At 39.0% G+C, this 19687-nt stretch overlaps 1 protein-coding gene across 1 annotated transcript in view; it reads left to right on the forward strand.

Annotated features, from left to right (window-relative positions):
- ADAMTS6 (ADAM metallopeptidase with thrombospondin type 1 motif 6) overlaps positions 1-19687 on the forward strand; it is a 309713-nt gene that overhangs the window by 157698 nt on the left and 132328 nt on the right. The window contains exon 11 of the mRNA XM_030567610.1: positions 14084-14225. Coding sequence (XP_030423470.1) covers positions 14084-14225 — 142 coding nt within the window. The remainder of the gene's footprint in view (positions 1-14083; positions 14226-19687) is intronic.

Raw genomic sequence — 19687 nt, forward strand, 5'->3', positions numbered from 1 at the left:
CAAAAGACTTTGTTGTTTAACCTCCTCCCACCCAATGAAGATGCATCTTGCAAGTGAATTCCTCCCATCAGTTGAGTTTGCAGCTCAAAGTAGAAGTGGGGAATGGAATAAACCCCCCTAACAAGATAAATTGTATCTTTTTGCTGCTTGGACAGGGGGTATCAGATTCAGATCCCTCAGGAGATGAAGGATCCCGCACATAAATGACATTCTCCAGTCCTCTGCTGCTGGGAGAATATCCTTCCCATTTAATGAGGCTATAATGGATTCTGCATGAATCCTGTGGCAGACTCCTGCTACAGCAGCCCCTATGTTCTGGAAAGCAGATTAAAATACCATGTCCCTTCCATTCATCTTCATATTCTCTGCCTGGTACCCGGTGGTTAGTCAGGCATGAAAAAGGCAACAAAATAAGGCAACACCAAGAGAAGAGAAACCAAAGTGCTTGGTCAAAATAATTCTTGTTACCTGGTTTAGAATTTAGAATGATGAATTATCAGACCCTGTTGCCCAGATACAATTTTTGGAATTATGAAAAGATAATGGCATGTTCAGACAAACTACCACCAGACGTTAAAAGAGAATTTTTTTCACTGGTCACTGAGGATCACTTGATGGCCAGAACCAATCTGCAAGCTGAACTTGATATGGCACATCCTACCTCAAGATCAGTAGTAATGAGGGGAGACTCATTGCTTCAGAGGTCTTGTTTTTCATGGGAGGTTCAGAACACTGTGGAGGACTTGCCATTTTAAGGGCCAGACTTGTTACGTTTCAAAGTGGATAGTGTCCTTCATACCCTGAAGGATTCTTGAGCTATACTTAGATCCCTCAGGGTATCTACCTTAGGACAGGTTTGAGAACATGTCTTCCTTAATATCTCACACAGAGTCAAACCCAAATTCCACAGTGAGGACATGTTTTGGTCTTCTTGGGGACATGGCTTCATGCACCTTTTTAACGACAAATGTCACACTACTGCTGCAAGCAGGGCTTTGTAAGGTTGGTTTATGTTCCCACCAGATGTCATTTGGATATGTTGATCCCAAGGGTCTTTCTGAAAATCAGACTGGACTCAGCCAAAACAGTATTAATTGCATCAACATGGCCAAGGCAATTTTGGTTTCCTAACATGCTGAATCTCTCAATCTGTCAGCCGAAGAAGTTACCTCTTGTTCCAGACCTGCTGATGCAGCTCTCCATCTCATGTCCTAGCTACTGGATGGATATCAGACCTAGAAAGATCTTGTTCCAGATATGTACAAAATATATTAGCATATAGTAGAAAAGATTTTATGAGACAAATCTATTTGGTATATTGGACAAAATTTTTCTTTTGTGTCAGCAAAAATCTACATACACATTCACAAAGCACTATTCTATCATCAAGTCTTCTGAATCAGATGCTACTTATGGAAAGCCTGTACTCCAATCTCTGTTCTCCTAGATTCTGAGCTCTCACCTCCACTGCATTGCTCCATTGCTTGCAAGTCACCATAAATGCAATATGTATATGGGTAACTCTTGAAGGAGAAAAGTTACTTGCCTGTAGAATAACTGGAGTTCTTCAAGATGTGTTGTACATATACATACTCCATCATTCCACTACCCATCTGGCTTCTCCTGTGCTTCAGAGTCCTATATCCTTCAGATTCCGTGATGGAGAAGGAACTGAGAGGCATTTGGCCCACTCCATTTTTTATGTCCTTGATGTTGAGCATGAGTACACTAAATGTGCACACGCGTGACCATAATGGACCGCTTTCCAAAAAAACTCCAATCTCAGGCATGTGGGGGTACATGTGCACCATAAGTGTAATATGCTTATGAACAACACATCTCAAAGAAATCTAGTTACTGTACCCATAAGTAACTTTTATTTCCTGTCCTGTTAGAAAATCAAATGCAGAGACACTCACTGAAAAGCAAAGGGTGGATGCTGCCATATCAGGGGTACCAAAGAGGACAATGATTCCTAAGGAAAGAGGAGCAGCTTTCAAGGATCTCTTTGACTGGCAAAGTGAAGCTCCCCTGGAAACATCCTCTGTGATCCCAGGCTTGATATTAACTTCAGTTTATGAAGCATGTACCTCAAAAATGGAAGTGGGGTAGCTACTGTAGCATAGCAATTATCCAGAGGTCAAAAATGAGGAGTTTGAATTGACTGAAACTCCCAGTTTTGGGCTCAGCTATTTGCGCTTCTGGTTTGATGTATAACTCCATCTGGTTGACTTCTGGAATTATGGCTGCCTTATTACCTCAGTGTCAGGCAGGAGAGCCCTGTTGCTAAAAGAGTGGGCAATGAATCTTTCCTCCAGACTAGCAGTTCTGCTTTTCACAGGGAGCTATCTTTCCAGGGAAGAATTGGAGAAGAGCCAACAGTCCTTAGCCACAGTAGAAAACAAAAGTCTATCCCATGAGAGGCCCAGATGGCCCCTAGGATTGCAACAGGAGCAGATCCAGAGAGACCAAGACTTTATCACCTAGGGAACAAAACCAGTTCAATAGGAAGGCAGACTTAACTGGATTAGTTCCTTTCACTAGCAAAGAAGAAGTAACAAACATCAGGAATCCCTTGGAACTTTAAACAGTTAGTCTGAGAATCAGGGATCTGAGTGCAGAGGACCAGAATTAGGGGAAGGCAGGAGAAACTCTTTCAGACCTGAGCCCAAGCAGCATTGTATCAATGAGTCCTGGACACACACACAGATATGCAAGTGAGTTCAGTGTGAGATCTTTTGGCAACTGCTTCATTCTATTGCCTGTGACACATTGGCCAACTGATAAGGTGCTCAGGAGACTCTAACCTAAACAATCTCCTAAACATATAGGCCATCACCTTAGTCACAGAGATCAGAAGGCCCCAAAAGTCTATTCCATCTGTTTCACTGTCTCCATATCAATGGTAAATTGTCATCCAGTCCTGCTCTTGAAAAGAGTCGTCATCTTCCTCAGGATCTTGAGTTTCAGAATAATGTCATTAAAGGCAGTTATTTAAAAAGTGAGCCCAAACTCCTACACTTCATGAATCTCCAGAATATGTATCCGTATGTGCTGCTCCTGCAGTCTCATTAGAAGATGTATCTGCAATTTGCTGTCCTGGACCATCACCTTTAATACCAAATCCTCCCCTATAGCCCTCAGAAGAAAGGTTATATGCGTCATCCCATATCTGGACAAATTGTGTCAGAAGCTTCATCCCAGGTGGAGGAGTTCAGTGGTTACTGGAAAGTCATGGATTAGTGATAAACAAGAAGTGTTCTGTCAATCCCACACAAGAGACTTTGTATCTGGGAGCAACTTTCAACAGTGTTTTACGTATATATTTCTTATGCAGGATACAATAACCAAGGTATATAGTCAAGTCATAGACCAGAGTGTGTTATTGCTTGGAGACTCTTGAATTGGTAGCAGTGAACCTGGGAGAAGTGCTCTGTGTATGCTATTACCTATACTTTCTTCAGCACATCATCCCCTTACACTGAAGTGGAATAGATAGATTCCCTCAAACCTTTTAATATTGCACAGGTTGTCCAAATCTTTGTTGGGTGATGCCTATCAGTGGAAAACTACAAGAAGGATATCCTCTGGACTTGCTAGTGAGAAGGAAATTTTGATCATGGATGCGTGGGGGGTCCTATTTAGGAAATCCATTTCAGGTGGTCAGTGGTCAAAAGGAAGGGGTCTATAAACAAGCTGCAGGCCAAGGTGGTGAGGCTTGCTTTGTTGCACTTCCAAGAAAAGCTAAAAAAAATCTCAGCAATAAGAATTCAATTACTCAATGCCATAACATGCATAATATGCATCAGTCACCAAGGAGGCACAAAAAGTCAATGAATTTCCAGGGAAGCAGACCTATTGATATCTTTGGCTGAAAAGTTCTATCATTCTGTCATCAGTCCACATTGAGAAAAATAAATACTCAAGGAAAATATGAGCTAACCATCCCCACTCCAGGTCTTTGTCTGTATATGTGAAAGGTCGGACAGGCCTCAGATGGTTCTTATGGCATTCAGGAAAAAGCAGAGAAGTCCCAAAATATTTCAGCAGGAACAAAGAGGAGGAGCAAAATAGATGTCCTATTAACTCCCTAGACTGTCAATCTACTACACCTTTTCCCCCTTCCCATTCTGCTTAGAGTCATGTGGAAGGTAGCCAGATCAAGAGGAGTCTTCACATTCATAGCCCCAGACTGGCTGAGGAACATGTGATACCTGGACTGGTGAACATATCTATGTTCTCCCCACCCCCATGCTTCACACCTTCACTGGCTCCAGTTAATTCTGTGATTTCTTCACAAAAAGTGATCTCTGCAATCAAGGAAGCCATCAGATTCAAAGCCACGCTCTAGGATTTGGAGAACTTTATATGGAAAAGTGAAGATGTTGCCATTGAAAGCCATGGTACCAGTCATAAGTGAATTTCCTACAACTGGTCTAGTCTTTGGCATGAGTGTCAGTTTCATTAGAGTTTAAGTTTCATTACAGTAACTATTGTGGATTTCAGAGCTTTAATAGAATGGTCTCAATAGGCTGCCACCCCAATATTGTGGCCAGGTTTCTGCAGGCAGCAAATAAGGTAGGACTAGTAGTTTCTTCCCTGGTTTCTGAATGGATTTTAAAACTGATGATGAATGTTTTTATGGTTCCTCCTTTTTGAATATTGGAGAAGGATTTCCCAATAATTATTATGCTTAAGTACTGTTCTTATTTTTAGTAGCAATGTATGTTTAGCGATAGGAGAGCAAGGCCTTATCTTCAAGCAATAGTATATGATTTTTCATCAGACTAAGAGTGTTGTGGGATGCTCTGCTGTAATTCAAGCCCAAGACTTGCTGGCCTTTCACCTGAACAGGGAATCCATCCTACCCACTTTCAGCCCCAACCCTAAGGTTCCTAAAGAGGAAAGACTGCATTACTTGGTTGTCTATAGGGCCTTACAGACTTTCTTAAAAAGGATGCCACAGTTTTGGCCAAAGTCTCAAAGATCTTTCATCCTATACCAGGATTTAAAGGTCAAGTGGCCTCCAAATCCACCATGTGTAGATGGATTAAGGAACTGATCAGAGAGACTTATGTTAGATGAAAAAGCAGCAAAGAATCCTGTCGCACCTTATAGACTAACAGACGTTTTGGAGCATGAGCTTTCGTGGGTGAATACCCACTTCCTCAGATGCATGTCTGTTAGATGAGAAAAGGAAGCATCAGATCTTTAAAGGTCACAATACCTATTTACTAGGCTCTCCATAGGCAGAAAGAAGGAATTTCTTTAATAGGAGTTGCAATTTTTTCTCCTGGGTTTCTGCCCACATCTTTGTATAGAAAATAGGTTTACAGTTGTGGCCTTTTCAGAAGAATATTGCAGGCAAAAATGAGTGATAATCCCATCTATACAAAAATTAACTGCTTTGGGAGGTTTCGATATCTGGATTGGTATGGAACATACTAAGAGAGAAGGTGGAAATTTTCTTAACTGCTAATGTTCTTTTTTGAGATCTTCTGTGTCAGTCCGGGCCCCTATCCAGCAAAATTTTAGTTTCTATCTCATTGCTGAGAGTTTCAGTGCAGAGTCATAAACCAATACTCAGATTGCTACAGTTTAAGTTATTTGTTAGCGGTTATTGAATAGTGTTAGTCTAATTTTTTTCTTTGGAACTACTTTAGAAATATTCAACTGAAGGCTGATGTGGCTAGACCCTTATTATGGAGGGTATGACATCATCATAGTCTTAGTGTTCTGTCTCTGTAGAACATCTCAAAGGAAGAATTAACAGGTAAGTAACATTTCCCCCTCTTCCACATTAGCGAGTCTTAATAATGCCTTCTATTGGACCTTTCTTCATTATGGTCTGCGCCTGCAAGGTGCTAAGTGCTAAGTGCCTCCTGTGCCTTGCCAAATGTTCTCAACTACCTTAGAAGCCAATATGCTTAAGAGGCTCTCAACCTAGTGGATTAAGGTCCCTGATTTCTTACTTTTCCATAGTATGTGGATATGAGATTTGGGGAAGTTACTCTCTTACTTAAGTAGCTCAGTGTTGCTGTTTCCAATCCACCCTATTGTTCTACATTTTGGATCATAATTGGTCTTTTGTTTAATTTAGGAACTTCTTTCTGATGCAAATATAGCCGTATATTTTTGTCCAACAGATATCTTGGTAGTTAAACTCCCCCAACTCTGTGTTTTTAGAATTCTGTGATTCAGTAGGTGATTTCCTTAGAAGTCAGTCCAGTTTAAATTATAAAAACCAATTTCTGTAATAATAGACTTACTACCTATTTTCTGATGTTGAGTTTGCAGGTAGTATGCTCTGTCTATCTGTTAGTCTATTATTAATTAAGAAAATCAGTGGTATGATGGCTCTGTGATGACTTTGGGTTAACTTGCAAGATGTTGAAGGGCAGCTGAAAGTAAATTAGGCCAGTTTGTATGTATTTTTAATTGTCTGAGAATATTGAGTAAAATTAAAGTATGTTCAACAATTGCTGGGGTTTCATGAATCACTCAGAGTTTCATTTCAATTAAGTTCCATTCCAGGTGTAAGGTGCACTTCTTTAGCCTGGCCTTTATTAACAAACAAACAGCACAGCTGACACAAAATAAAAATAATAATAAAAAAAACTCCTCAAGATGAGGGCAGTAGAACATGAATAGAACAAAATATGACTGCTGAAATGCCTCAGATGCTGGAGATCTATATCAGAATACCTGTCAGTTCCAAATTAAATGCAGATCAAGGATTGGAAATTTCAGTCATCTGAGGTTCATGGTTTGGTATGTAAAATACTGGCCCTATGCCAAAAAGCACTCTTACCTGAGGAACTAGTGTCAAACTTAAGTTTTGATAACTTATGTACCACCAGGGCTAGAAAAGAATGATGTATTTCATAAAAAAATGGGGACCCTGGAGATGCAAGGTATCAGACCTTAAAATCACATCTTTCTAATTACCATGTTGCTTTCCCTCTCTTCTTGCTTCAATTCTAAGCTGTTTATAGTTGATACCATTTTAAACGTTCCTGGAGTCACAAATCAATTATTTATACCATCTTAGAGCAACTACACATCTTTGAAAAGAATATAGCAATAATTTCCCAGCATTACTGGGTTTTAAGAGATTGACCATTACAATTACAGCAGAACTCAAGTAAAGGAAAAAGCACAAGGTTGTAATTAGAAGGGATGATTTTAAAGCATGAGTCACCTAATATATTTTTTAACATTTTCTTTTGGTATTGAATGTTTACTTTATAAGACTTCTCAACAGTCCCACAATATTTAAATAAAAGTTAAAGGGCCAAATCCTGAATTGGCCAGTGGCCAACTAATTTTAAATTTTGTGGACTACTGAAATTTTTTATAAAGTTAATATTTAGCAACAGATTGATCCCATGCTTTCTAGTCTAATATCTCACAACCTTTCAGGGCCAGAAATACTTTGGTGGACCAGTACTAATGCTTTTGGGAAAAGTAAACTTTTCCTAAAATTGTTCCTGAACAAAATGTCAAAGAAAAAAAAAGGTTGCTGCACCTTTACCCTTTATAGACAACATAATAGCTGAAAACATTGGGGAAAATAGCAAATTATTTATTAATTCTATTTAAGGAAAGCAGAATTGAGCGTTACTGCATAATCACCGAAAATCAAAGGGACGGACTTTGACACAAGACATGAGCAAATGTAGACCAAGTAATCTACTATAATATCAGTCCTAGGTAAACGTTAAAAAAAATAAATAAATAGAAGTTGGCGAGTGAGAGCAGGGGCGGCTCCAGGCACCAGCATGCCAAGCGCGTGCCTGGGGCGGCAAGCCACGGGGGGCGCTCTGCCGGTCGCTGCAAGGGTGGCAGGCAGGTTGCCTTCGGCAGCATGCCCGCGGAGGGTCCACTGGTCCTACGGCTTCGGTGGACCTCCTGCAGGCGTGCCGCCGAATCTGTGGGACCGGGAACCTCCTGCAGGCAAGCCGCCGAAGGCAGCCTGCCTGCCATGCTTGGAGCGGCAAAATAGCTAGAGCCGCCCCTGAGTGAAAGAATGGGTTAAGGAACACATTTAGCAACTAGAACAAACATGGTTTATGCACGAGTTATTTCCTCCCTCTAAAAAATCTAACAGACCTACCTATTTTTTTTCTTGTGCAGAAGTCTAGATTATGTACAGAGAGAATGATGATAATGCTTTTTGTCTTAGACTTTAAATATGGTTGTACTCTGAAAAGTGTCTGTACAAATGGCATCTTCTTACTCAGTCTCTGTGTATATTCAGAGTCCTAACTGCTTACGCTGGTGACCAAAGTAAGTTTTGCTACCCATTTTCTCTTGTTAGCACTGCTGAACCAATAAAGATCAACTAGAATGCAGGTTTATAAATTGGACAACAAATGAGCTGAATGGAATTCAATGGAAAAATGAAAGCGTGTCACAGTTGAGAGAAAGCATTTAGGACCCAATCCTAACACCCTAACTCCTGTGAGTAGTCCTTATTCATGTTAATACTATAGTCCCATTCAAAATAAATGGGAGTAATCACTCTAAGGACTGCTGTCATGGGTGAGGGTTTTTAGAGTCAGATTCATAATGGAACTGAAATGTGATCATTGCTTTTAAGTTTATCAGTGACCTAAAGCTGGGCTGTGCCTGTGGCATGGCAGAATTTATTGACAACATGAGAATATGGTATATCCAAAATGAAATGGATAATCTTCAAAGCTACTGTATTTATACTAAAGATAGCCCTAATTCATATCTAGAGCTAAACTTCCCCAAAGTTCAAGGAGAATTTGATTCAGTGATCCAACTAAAGCCCATCTTGAATTTAAACATATTGGACCAAATCCTGCAGACCATACTTAGGCCCTGATTCTAAAAATATTTATGCAAGTGTTTAACATTATGCACGAGTATTCCCATCAGACTAGTCATGAGGGTAAAGGTAAACAAATGTGTGAATATATGTAAGGATGTGTGTTAGGCTAGACTACACTGAAAAGTTATATTGGCATAGTTACTTCTCTCAGGGGTGTGAAAAATCTACACCCCCTGAGAGATGTAGGTAAGTCAACCTAACCCGCAGTGTAGACAGCACTAGGTTGATGGAAGCATTCTTCAGTCAACCTAGCTAGTGCCTTTTGGGGAGGTGGATGGCCTACAATGATGAGAGAACCCCTTCTGTCACTCTGGTAAGTGTCTACACTGAAGCGGTACAACTGCAACTGCAGTGCTGCAGCTGTGCCGCTGTAGAGTTTTAAGGGTAGATATAGCCTTAGTCTTTAATAAGCCTTACTAACAGGTAAAGTATAGAATGAAAAAGGACAGAATAAGGATTCAGGATTGATCTCATATTTTTGTATACATGTATATAAATGTGTTATTTATATACGTTAATGATATATGTAAACTTGATATAAAAGATACACAATTGATGCAAGGTATAATAATTTATCAATATGTTAATAAGAAAATATTTAATAGAATCAGCTAAAAGAGATTATACACGTTTACATTTTACAACAGATACATATGTGTATATTATCAATATACTGTAAAAATATGACTGAATATCTCTATAGATGCAGTGATTTCCACATAGTTACATATTATAAAAATTATAAAAATGTGCCAGTTTTGTAAAGTTTAAAACCTATTTTCAATGTTAATATTTTTTGGTCTGAGAGCAGACTTTCCTCCAGCACTGAATGCTGATACGTAGGTGTCATTGGTTGTATGTATCCCGTGCTACCCCAGCAACTAAAAGGGTTAAAATAGGCACTGCCAGCCACTACTGATAGGAAGTCCCCACAGCTGGGAGGATAAAAGGGCTGGAAAGCAGAGAGGTGGAGCAGCTACCAAAAGGGAGTTAGCGGGCTGGAGAAAGGAGCTTCTGTCTGCAGGCTACTAGAAAGTTGCCAAAATACAGCGCCCCAGGAAGGGAACGATCCAGAAGACTAGAGAGATTGCAGATACCCAAAGGGAAGGTAGGAAGGAGCTCAGGGCACTGGCAGGATTGATACCCTTCTGATCCTGTTTACTTAATTTGAGCCCTGAGCTGGAACCCAGTGGAGTGGGCAGGCCTGGGTTCCTCTACCAACCCCTGAAGGATGGGAATGTGGAGGAAGCTCCTCAGACTCTGGAGCACTAAGAATGAATTGATCCTCTTCTTGGGGCTACATGAGTGCCAGGGGCTGTGCCGCATTTGGCCAGAGAGAGGAGCCGTCAAGTTGACATGCCACCTCACAGCTGGGCTTTGGGTATGCTGCTGAGATTTCTAGGGATTAGTATTATATGAGTACTGAAGGGGACTAGTATGTACTGCATCTGGTTTTTAGCACTTTATCTCAAACAGCCCCATAGTACAATGGCATCCACAGGGCTGCCATGGTTTTCACTATTGCAGAAACAAGGCCATAGCGATGAACACATTTAGAAGTAGGTCTTCCCATGTGCCATTGAATTGATCAAAGCTATAACAGCTCTTTGCTGTCATGGTAAACTTGAGATCTTAAGCCTGTGAAGCTCAAAGAAAAGGATGCTATAATATCTTTTGTAGAGTATATTAAATCTAATCAGGATTAGGAATTTATAGACTCTCCTGAAATATTAAAACAAAAAAACTAAGTTTAGGTTAAAAGTATGCCATGGAGTGCCTTACTCTTATCTCATCCCAATTTTACATTGGTGTAGCTACATTAATTTCAGTGGAGATACTCTTGTCTTATATACTTACGGGCTGTTTAATTGGGATATAGATGTGGGCCAGTAGCCCGAGCCCTGTGAGCCCAAGTCAGCTGACACAGGTCAACCACAGATGTTTAATTGCAGTGTAGACATGCTCATAGAGTGCAATTAGACTCAGGCTCAGAAAGTCTAACAGATATACACTTATGGAATCCACCTAACATTAAGAAAAGGGACATTGACGGAACACTTGTAGCATCTAGGTATATAAATAAATTGTATAGTGATTCTGGATCACATTCTCAGGTTAAAAATTTTCACCATATTTGTGGTACAGAGAGAATTCTTCCCCTCCCCTTAACCAAACACTGTCAAGGGTACTGTGGAAGTTTTTTCAGCTTTATCTGGGGTACCTAAATGGGATAATTGGTTAAAAACAGAAAGCACAATATATTTACTGCAATTTCAGGGTTTGGGATTTGGGGCACCTTTGCACCTTTGTTCTTCCAGTTGGCTTGTCAGTTTCTTCATCCTCATCTTTGTTTCTGTGCTTTCGTTTGTATTTTAATCATTGGCCCAAATCACACCTACTACTTTTGTGCTTAGAGAAGGGACCTCCATGCAGAAGTGTGGCCAGGTGCCTCCATAATATTCCTTCAGAACCTCTTTGACCTCTCTGTGTTGTCTGGCATCTGCCTGGAGAGGGCAATAGAGACGGGGATGGTTAGGGTGGAGAATCAAGAGTGAGACATATAGCTCTCCAGGCCCCATGGAAATTTTGTTGAAAATTTTAATACAACCTCAATCTGTATTATTTGTTTATTTATGTATTTATTTATTTTGCATAGCCTCCCCAGGACCTTCAGTGGTCAGAGGGGAGTCTCTGGTAGCATGATTCTATTTTTCATAACTCATGGCAGTTCTGTTCCAAATTTTCTTAATTTATAAAATACAGTGTGTCAGGTTTCTGTACTTCGATACAATTTTATAAAATGCATCAATCATCCAAGTAATTTGAAAGAAATAATAGTTCTGGAATAGAATGAAAGAGAGAAACCTAAATTATTCAGTCTTGGTAATGGTGATGTAATCTATCCCCTTTAAGTGAATGACTGCTTTCTAATCGTTCTGTTGGCTTTCTTATTACTATGTCTATTTGGACGTCATTATAATGAGGGTGCTGTCATTAGAGCAGAGGAAGCAAGCTTCTGAATATTCTTAAGGGATTTTAATTTAGATGATTTGAAATTAACATGAAAGATCTATAATTCTCCTCGCGATTAAGGATTTTTTGGGGTGGGAGGAGAGTGCATGGAGGATGGTGGAGAAAAGTAGTTTTATATATTAAGGCCTGGTCCTGTAAACTAATATGAATAGGCAGACCCTTATGCACACACAGAGCTCCATTGAAGTCAACAGAACTTTGCAGGGGTCTGACCATGCACATCAGCTTGCAGCATCAGGACTTAAAGATCCAGTGCTGCACCACTGAAATCAGTGGAAATTTCCCAATTGTCTGCAACAGTAGCTAGAGCAGATGCTAGACGCAATTCTTCACTGCTTATTTAAGCAAAATTCCTGTTTGATGTTTGTCTGAACAAGGACTGCAGAACCAGGTGGTAGGTGATGCTTCTGCTCTATTTAAAATATTGGTCTGTGTTCTTTCCACACCCATAATGATCAGTGCGAACAATGAAACATTTGGGTGCACAGGAAATGTAAGATCAGGCTCATCAACAGTTGCTGCATTAAAAAAAGAAAATTTTTTACACTAACAACTGGGTTAAAGAAGAAAGGACTCTGGTTATTATCTCTGAATCCTTTGCATTTGCTGTTTTGAAGATGTATTGGGGGAAATGGTTTGAGCCCTGATCCTGCAAATGTTTGTGCATGTGAATAACTTTACACTTGTGAGTAGATCCATTTAATTCATTGGTATTACTAACAGTATAAAGTTACTCGTGTGTTTACGTGATCGATGCCTTCATTGATACTTGCCTTTTTTAATGTTCAGTGTTTTTTCTTCAGTAGTTTTGTTGAAATATTTAGAAAAAATGAATACATTAGGGTTAAAAATTAAGACTATACAATGCATAATTAAGGGGTGTTTTTCTCTTATTTATCTCCAAATAAAAAGTAATGATTTTTTAAAAAAATGTTGGCATAGGGATTCTTTAAAAATTCTAACATATTCACATGTGAAATTAAAGTAAAAAAGCACCTGTACTATTTTATGCACACTAACTAACTAAAAGTTAACAATTATATTTATCAAAATATAAAGCTTTCTAACAAAGGAATTCTGTCTGACTTTTGGCTTTCTGCATAATATTTGTTCCACTGCATTAAAATATTATTTTTGAACATGGGCATACTTTGAAAAAAAAAACTCAACAGTGATTATAAAGAAGAAAACATTAGCTTTTTAAAGAATGATGACCCTCACTGAAATGTGAAATTTGTCAGACTAAACACTACTAATGCATTAAAACAGAGACCTTTGGCTCCAGGTATTTTGTCATTCACCCCAGCTTTTATTGGCATATTTAAAGACCATAGACAGTTTTTACCACACTATCTATTTCTTTGCCCAGATGGAAGAATATAGATTAAGGACCCAATCCTGCAAACACTTAAGCATATCTTTATATACTTGGGGCTTGTCTGTACTTGAAATGATACAGCAACACAGCTGCAGCACTTCAGTGTAGACACTATGTATGCCGATGGGAGGAGTTCTCCTGTCGGCTTAGGTCATCCATATCCCTGAGAGATGGTAGTTAGGTTGATGAAGGAATTCTTCTGTTGACACCAGGGTTAGGTCAGTTTAACTATGTTGCTCAGGAATATGAATTTGTCACACCCCATAGTGATGTAACTGGGGCAACTTAACTTTTTAATGTAGACCAAGCCTTGAATATTCCCACAGAAGACAGTGGAGTTCTCACATGCATAAGGTTGCACAATTGCTTAACTGTTTGTAGAATCAGTACCTAGTCCTGAAGGGTTACACGACGTTTATTTTATTGCTTTCATTTTTTGTTTTTAATTCTACAACTAGAGGTGGTTATGTTTCCAGTGAGAACAAATAGGCTTAAAACAGAAATGAAAATCAGTCTTGTGTGGCTCAGAAATTATTTAAATTTTTTTAAAGATAACATTAAATCAATTTAATTGTCTAAAATGAGTATTTTTGTTAATTAATATTAACTCATGAGAAATTATTCTGATCTCTTAATTCCCTCCTAATTATAATTTTTCACCATGGGTGTACCATTTCACTGTTTGTTTATTTGCAACCTTATCTGTTTCACACACCCAATGCTGTTAAAACTAAGAACTAAATACATTATATCATAACTGTGATTAACAGTCAACAGAGTTCCTAATTCCTTTGGTCCTTTATGTTGAACAGTTCAGGCCGTGGTACTTGCCTTGATAATGAGCCTCCCAAGCGTGACTTTCTTTATCCTGCTGTGGCCCCAGGTCAGGTGTATGATGCTGATGAACAGTGTCGCTTCCAGTATGGAGCAACATCCCGCCAATGTAAATATGGGGTAAGAAGTCTTAATCCTTATGCTGAGTGTTCTGCTTCGTCATTTGTATATATTCCTTCATGACAAAAAATTTAGTTAGATGCAATACTGAGTTACAGTTTTCCTATAGTAATCCATGCAATACCGCCTGTGTAAATAAAGAGCAAGAAGTTTTAATCCTTATGCTGCATCTTTTGCTTGAGTCATTTGTGTATACTGTATTCCCAAATGTTTAGGTAATAATGAATGTATGCAGTGTTGTGGTAGCTGTGTCAGCCCAGGATATTAGAGAGACAAGGTGGGTGAGGTTATATCTTTTATTGGACCAACTTCTATTGGTGAGAAAGACAAGCTTTCAAGCTTACACAGAGCCTGACCTGAAGAAGAGCTCTGTGTAAGCTCAAAAGCTTGTCTCTCTGGATATTAATGAGTTGGATAAGTGTCTTTCAAGTAAGGCAGGCCAAATAGCTCATTAGGCTCTGTCCTGCTTCCTTTGAAGTCAATTTTAAAACTCCCATTGACTTCCAGGGGAGCAGAATCAGGCCCACAATGTATCACATCTTGAAATATGAAGTCTGCGGTGCTGACTTTAACTTTTTAATTTAAAGCTACATTTGCAGCCATTTTCTACTTGTTTTTTTGTTTTGTTTTGGTTTTGGGGTTTTTTTGCCAGGTCTAGCTGTTTCAATTCATATTTGCTAGCATTGAGGTTCTTTCACACACTGCTCAAATCTCCTACTAAACAAAGATAATTGGTCAGGAACATAGAGTAATGAGAAACTAAATAGCCAAAAAGAATACTAAAATAGCTGCTGCTAAGAATGGCAGAGTGAAAGATTGCTTCTCTCCCACTAAATTTCAATTGAATTTCCAGTAGGGATAGCAACAGCTATTTAAACACTACTATTTTAAACAGTTTATGCAATGTATTTTAAAGAAAATCTTGCAGCCCAAGATTATATCTGTTATAATGATGTTTTCATCAAATAGATTCAGTAGTTGAAGATTAAAGCTGAATAAAGCTAAAAAAGTTCATTTTGTAGTTTGCAATAGTAAACTATTGTAATGAAACAAATGTATAATATATGGAAGAAAATTAAAATATTTAGATCATTCAAATAACCAGTAATCATTGCACTTGCAGTAATCACTTCTAATAGGGCTAAAATACCGAGGGAGTTTGTTTTTAATAACCCTTGGGTGATAAATCAGTATTATTCTTAGGCTAGATCTTAGGCTGATCATATAGGGCAATGGATTTAAAAATTGTATGTAGCTGGCTGGCTGGGTGGATCTTCCATTCTTGATCCCCCACCAAAGCACTTTTGGCCTTTATTGTTTCTCTTTAAGTTTTTACTCCTTACCCTTTCTGGTCTGAGGGCCCTGTTTTCTCTCAGTACATCTAGGGCACACACATCCTTTTTTCTTCTTTCAAATTCCCATCACACCCATCAAAATAAGAATTTTTTCAGGCATTTAAACCATTATAGGAACCATGCCCTTTTCAAGTATACTGCATTTTATATCAAACTGGAAAGTTAATTTTGTGCAAAAACTGACCAATGCACATGTATATTAACTTTTTCATAGTCTCTTTGCTAAACTATATTATCGTTGTTGATTATCATACTGTACAGTAGTATTCTGTTCTTAAACTAATATCTTTCCCTTAAATATTAAAACAAATAGACATAAGGAAGATTTATATAATCTTTGGGTTTATGATTCTTGCTTTCTTTTTCTTATTTTTTTTGTGTGTATTATGTTAAGAAAGACTCCTGTGTAGCTATGAAACAGGCTGAAAACCTGGAAGAATTAAGACACTATTTAAACCAAACCAGTAATCCAAGTGTGACATCACCAATGCTGTGAACTGATGTCATCTAATGTACCACATCAGTGAGTCAATCAACAATTCTAAAAAAGTGTCTCGAGGAAAATAAATCACTTTTTAAGAGGATCTAAATACAGGATTCAGAATTGTATATATTTACACAACAGATTGTTTTTAAAGTCCCAGTACATCCTATCTGGGAAATAGTGTACATTTAAAACATTTTCCAGAATAAGCATAATGTATCTGAAAATGCAATTATTATCATATAAATGATACACATTTCAAGTGATGACTTTGAGGAAAGAGGAATATCTTCTCTGGGAGTTCAATAACAGTTTGAGAGTGTTCAAGTGAAAAAGAGCTACTCACATGAGCAAGGGTTTGCAGGACTGAATTCTGGAACTAAATGTTAGGAAGAGCTAGGCTGAATATTTATTTATATATTTTCATTTAAAAACCAGCATACAAACAATGCTTCAGGTGTCCTGCTTAATTTAATTTTCACAGTAAATCATTGTAATAGCTTGTTCATCTCGCTCCAATAAAAGAATATATAAATATGCGCCAGTAGACATAATAAATAAAATAAAGCTCATTCACAGTAGACATAATATCCTTCCAACAGTCAGTCCTCTCCCTGTCAAAATGCTTGTGAGAAAAGACGGGCATTATAGTGTTTCCATTAGGTTAACAAATTTGGACCTTGGTGCCCAAGAAAGGAATGAATCCTGAAGTAAAGAAAAGTTTACAGAGATCTAACAGTTGATCCCTTTCTTTAACTTGACTGACTCCACTGATCTCAGCTGTGGCTGTATTGCATGGGAAGAGAGACTGTCAACCTCTCAAATAGAACTGCTTGGAATTTTTTTAGTGAAATAGTTTTTCATTAGAAAATGCCAGTATGTTGAAACCAAAATTTTTCACAAGAAGTTACCAGTCTTGACAAAGCTTTCATCAGGAAATATTTCTCAGAACCAGGATGGAATTTCTGGTCAAAATGAGAGAGAGATTCCCACGCCCTAGAATAGCCCACAGGTTAGGGTGCTCACTGGAGATGTGACAGACCTAGAGGCTAAAACTTCAGTGTCCAGGTGAGTGCCCTAGCCACCAGGCTATTGTAGGGTGGGTCTTTTTCAGGTTGTCCTGTTGTAGCTGTTCCACTTCATATAATTAATTAATTGGTCCAGAGAGAGTGACTCTAGAGGTCAGTGGTTCAGGCACTTAGGCTATGAGAGACTCAGGTTTGTGTCCCTGCTCTGCTATTTTCCTGCATCCCAGGACAGAGCCTTAACCACTAGGCTACTGAGTCAGTCTTTCTCACTCTCTCAGTGTCTCCTGTTGAAACTGTTCCACTTTGTATAAATAATTAAATATTCATGAGGTCAGCGAGAGCGAGACACACTGACTATAGCCAATGGTTAGGCCACTCACTTAGGATGTTTGAGATTGATGTTCAGATCCCTGCTCCAATGACTATTTAACTATTTATTCTCAGTGGAACAGTTCCAATAAAAGAGACTGTGGGAAACATATCCTGGAGTATCCAGAAGTCTGGTTAAATAGGGTGCTGATGTTCAAGTCCCTGGCCCAAATCAGGTAGAGCAAGGACTTGAACGTGGATCTCCCATAAGTCAGGTGAGTGCTCCAAGCACTGTTCTATTGGGTGTTCCAGGACAGGAAACTCTTTAGTTTTTTATGAAAAACTTCAAAATTTCTCAAGTTGGAATGGGAAAATTTTATGCTTTATAGGTAAGGCCCTGTTTAAATCGTGGGATGTCTGTACAAAAATTGCAACTGAGTTGTGGACAAGCCATGGAAAATCACCGAAAAGTAATAATGGACCTTATTATTTGCAGTAATAAGATCTATTGTTACCTTTTCACCATTTTCCACTGTTGGCCACCCAAGGCTAAGAGCAGGGTCTCCCGCTGTCAGCCACCCAGGCCTCTCACTGTCAAAATTGCAGTGGAAGCCTAATATTGTGGGATATGCAATTTCCACAATATTGCAAATTAAGTAGTGTTATTTATAGGTGTAATCTATCCTGGACATGTATTGACAGACACTGCAATATTAAAACCTGTGGGAAAGATTATGCTATCATTTACACCTATACAAATTCCATTGTCTTAAAAAGCTAAAAAAAAATGTCTTCAGTAAACCTGCATAAATGAAAGCAGAATTTGTTCATTGTTAATTGAATACACCCATACCACTTGGGGCTGTGACCTCCTCAGCGGTCAAAATCTTAGACCAGGGGTCAGCAACCTTTCAGAAGTGAGGTGCTGAGTCTTCATTTATTCACTCTAATTTAAGGTTTTGCGTGCCAGTCATACATTTTAACGTTTTTAGAAGGTCTCTTACTACAAGTCTATAATATATAACTAAACTATTGTTGTATGTTAAGTAAATAAGGTTTTTAAAATGCTTAAGAAGCTTCATTTAAAATTAAATTAAAATGCAAAGCCCCCTGGACCGGTGGCCAGACCCAGGCAGTGTGAGTGCCACTGAAAATCAGCTTGTGTGCCGCCTTTGGCACCCATGCCATAGGTTGCCTACACCTGCCTTAAAGGCACCGTCCCTTATTGTGTGCAGTGCAGAGAAGTTTTCTGGGGTATTGTGGCACCGTAGTTCCCTGGCATCCATGTGGAACATGGATACTGCTACACCTTTTAAGTTGATGTAGTGTGCATTCCTCTCTGTGGCAGCCAACCATGGCCCTAAACTTCCCCATTCTCTTTGAGTGCTAGTGCCACTGGTGATCCTTGAGCAAATGCACTGGGAACATTTGTCACTGGCCTCTGCATAAGGACAATAAAGGAGGGAAGGCTCCTTGCCCTGTCTCCCCAGAACTCTGAGCACCTGCACAATGACTAGTCAAAGTCTGGCTCTGGGTTAATTCAGGAAGGAATCTCAACTTTGACTTTGAATTTTCTTGTTTTATTAGTTTAAATAATACTTGAAATATGCATGACTTTAACTATGGTTTTTGTGGTTTAAAATAATGCATAGCTTTATTACTGGTTTGCATCAAGTCATAAAACTGGGTCACAGATTCTTAGGGCAATGGCTAAAACCTCAGACATTTTTATAGAGGTTAACATTTTATGCATAAGATTGACTTTGTTGTGGTGCATTTTACTATCTGTGAAGATGTTGACTGCTAATGTGGACTTACGGATAATGCTTAGCCATTCTTTTAGTACACTGACTGCCTCCTTTGCTGCTGCACCTTTAATGGAATACAGATACATAAGGTGCCAAACTTTGTTTCACATGCAAATGCCTGCTTCTACTGGGGGAGCCATCTATGCACATCTAAGAATAGAATTTTGCCCATACATCAAGTAATGTACTTTAGCAGGGACTGATATTTCTCTTGTTGGTTATGGTCTGATGTGTGTACTCAAGCTCTCCAGTCAAATTGTCAGCTAAGATACCAGGAAACTCAAATGTCACGGTTCTTATTTGCATTTTGTTTGTTCATATCTGAGTTAGGACTGCCAACTTTCTAACTGCACAGAACTGAACACCCTTGTTCTGTCTCCTGCCCCTTCTCCAAGGCCTGCCCCATGCTCACTCCATTCCCCCCCCCCCCCGATTGCTTGCTCTCCCCCACCCTCATTCAGTCACTCTTTTTCACCAG

Source organism: Gopherus evgoodei, chromosome 6 (genome assembly GCF_007399415.2).
Source record: "Gopherus evgoodei ecotype Sinaloan lineage chromosome 6, rGopEvg1_v1.p, whole genome shotgun sequence".
NCBI lineage: Eukaryota > Metazoa > Chordata > Testudines > Testudinidae > Gopherus > Gopherus evgoodei.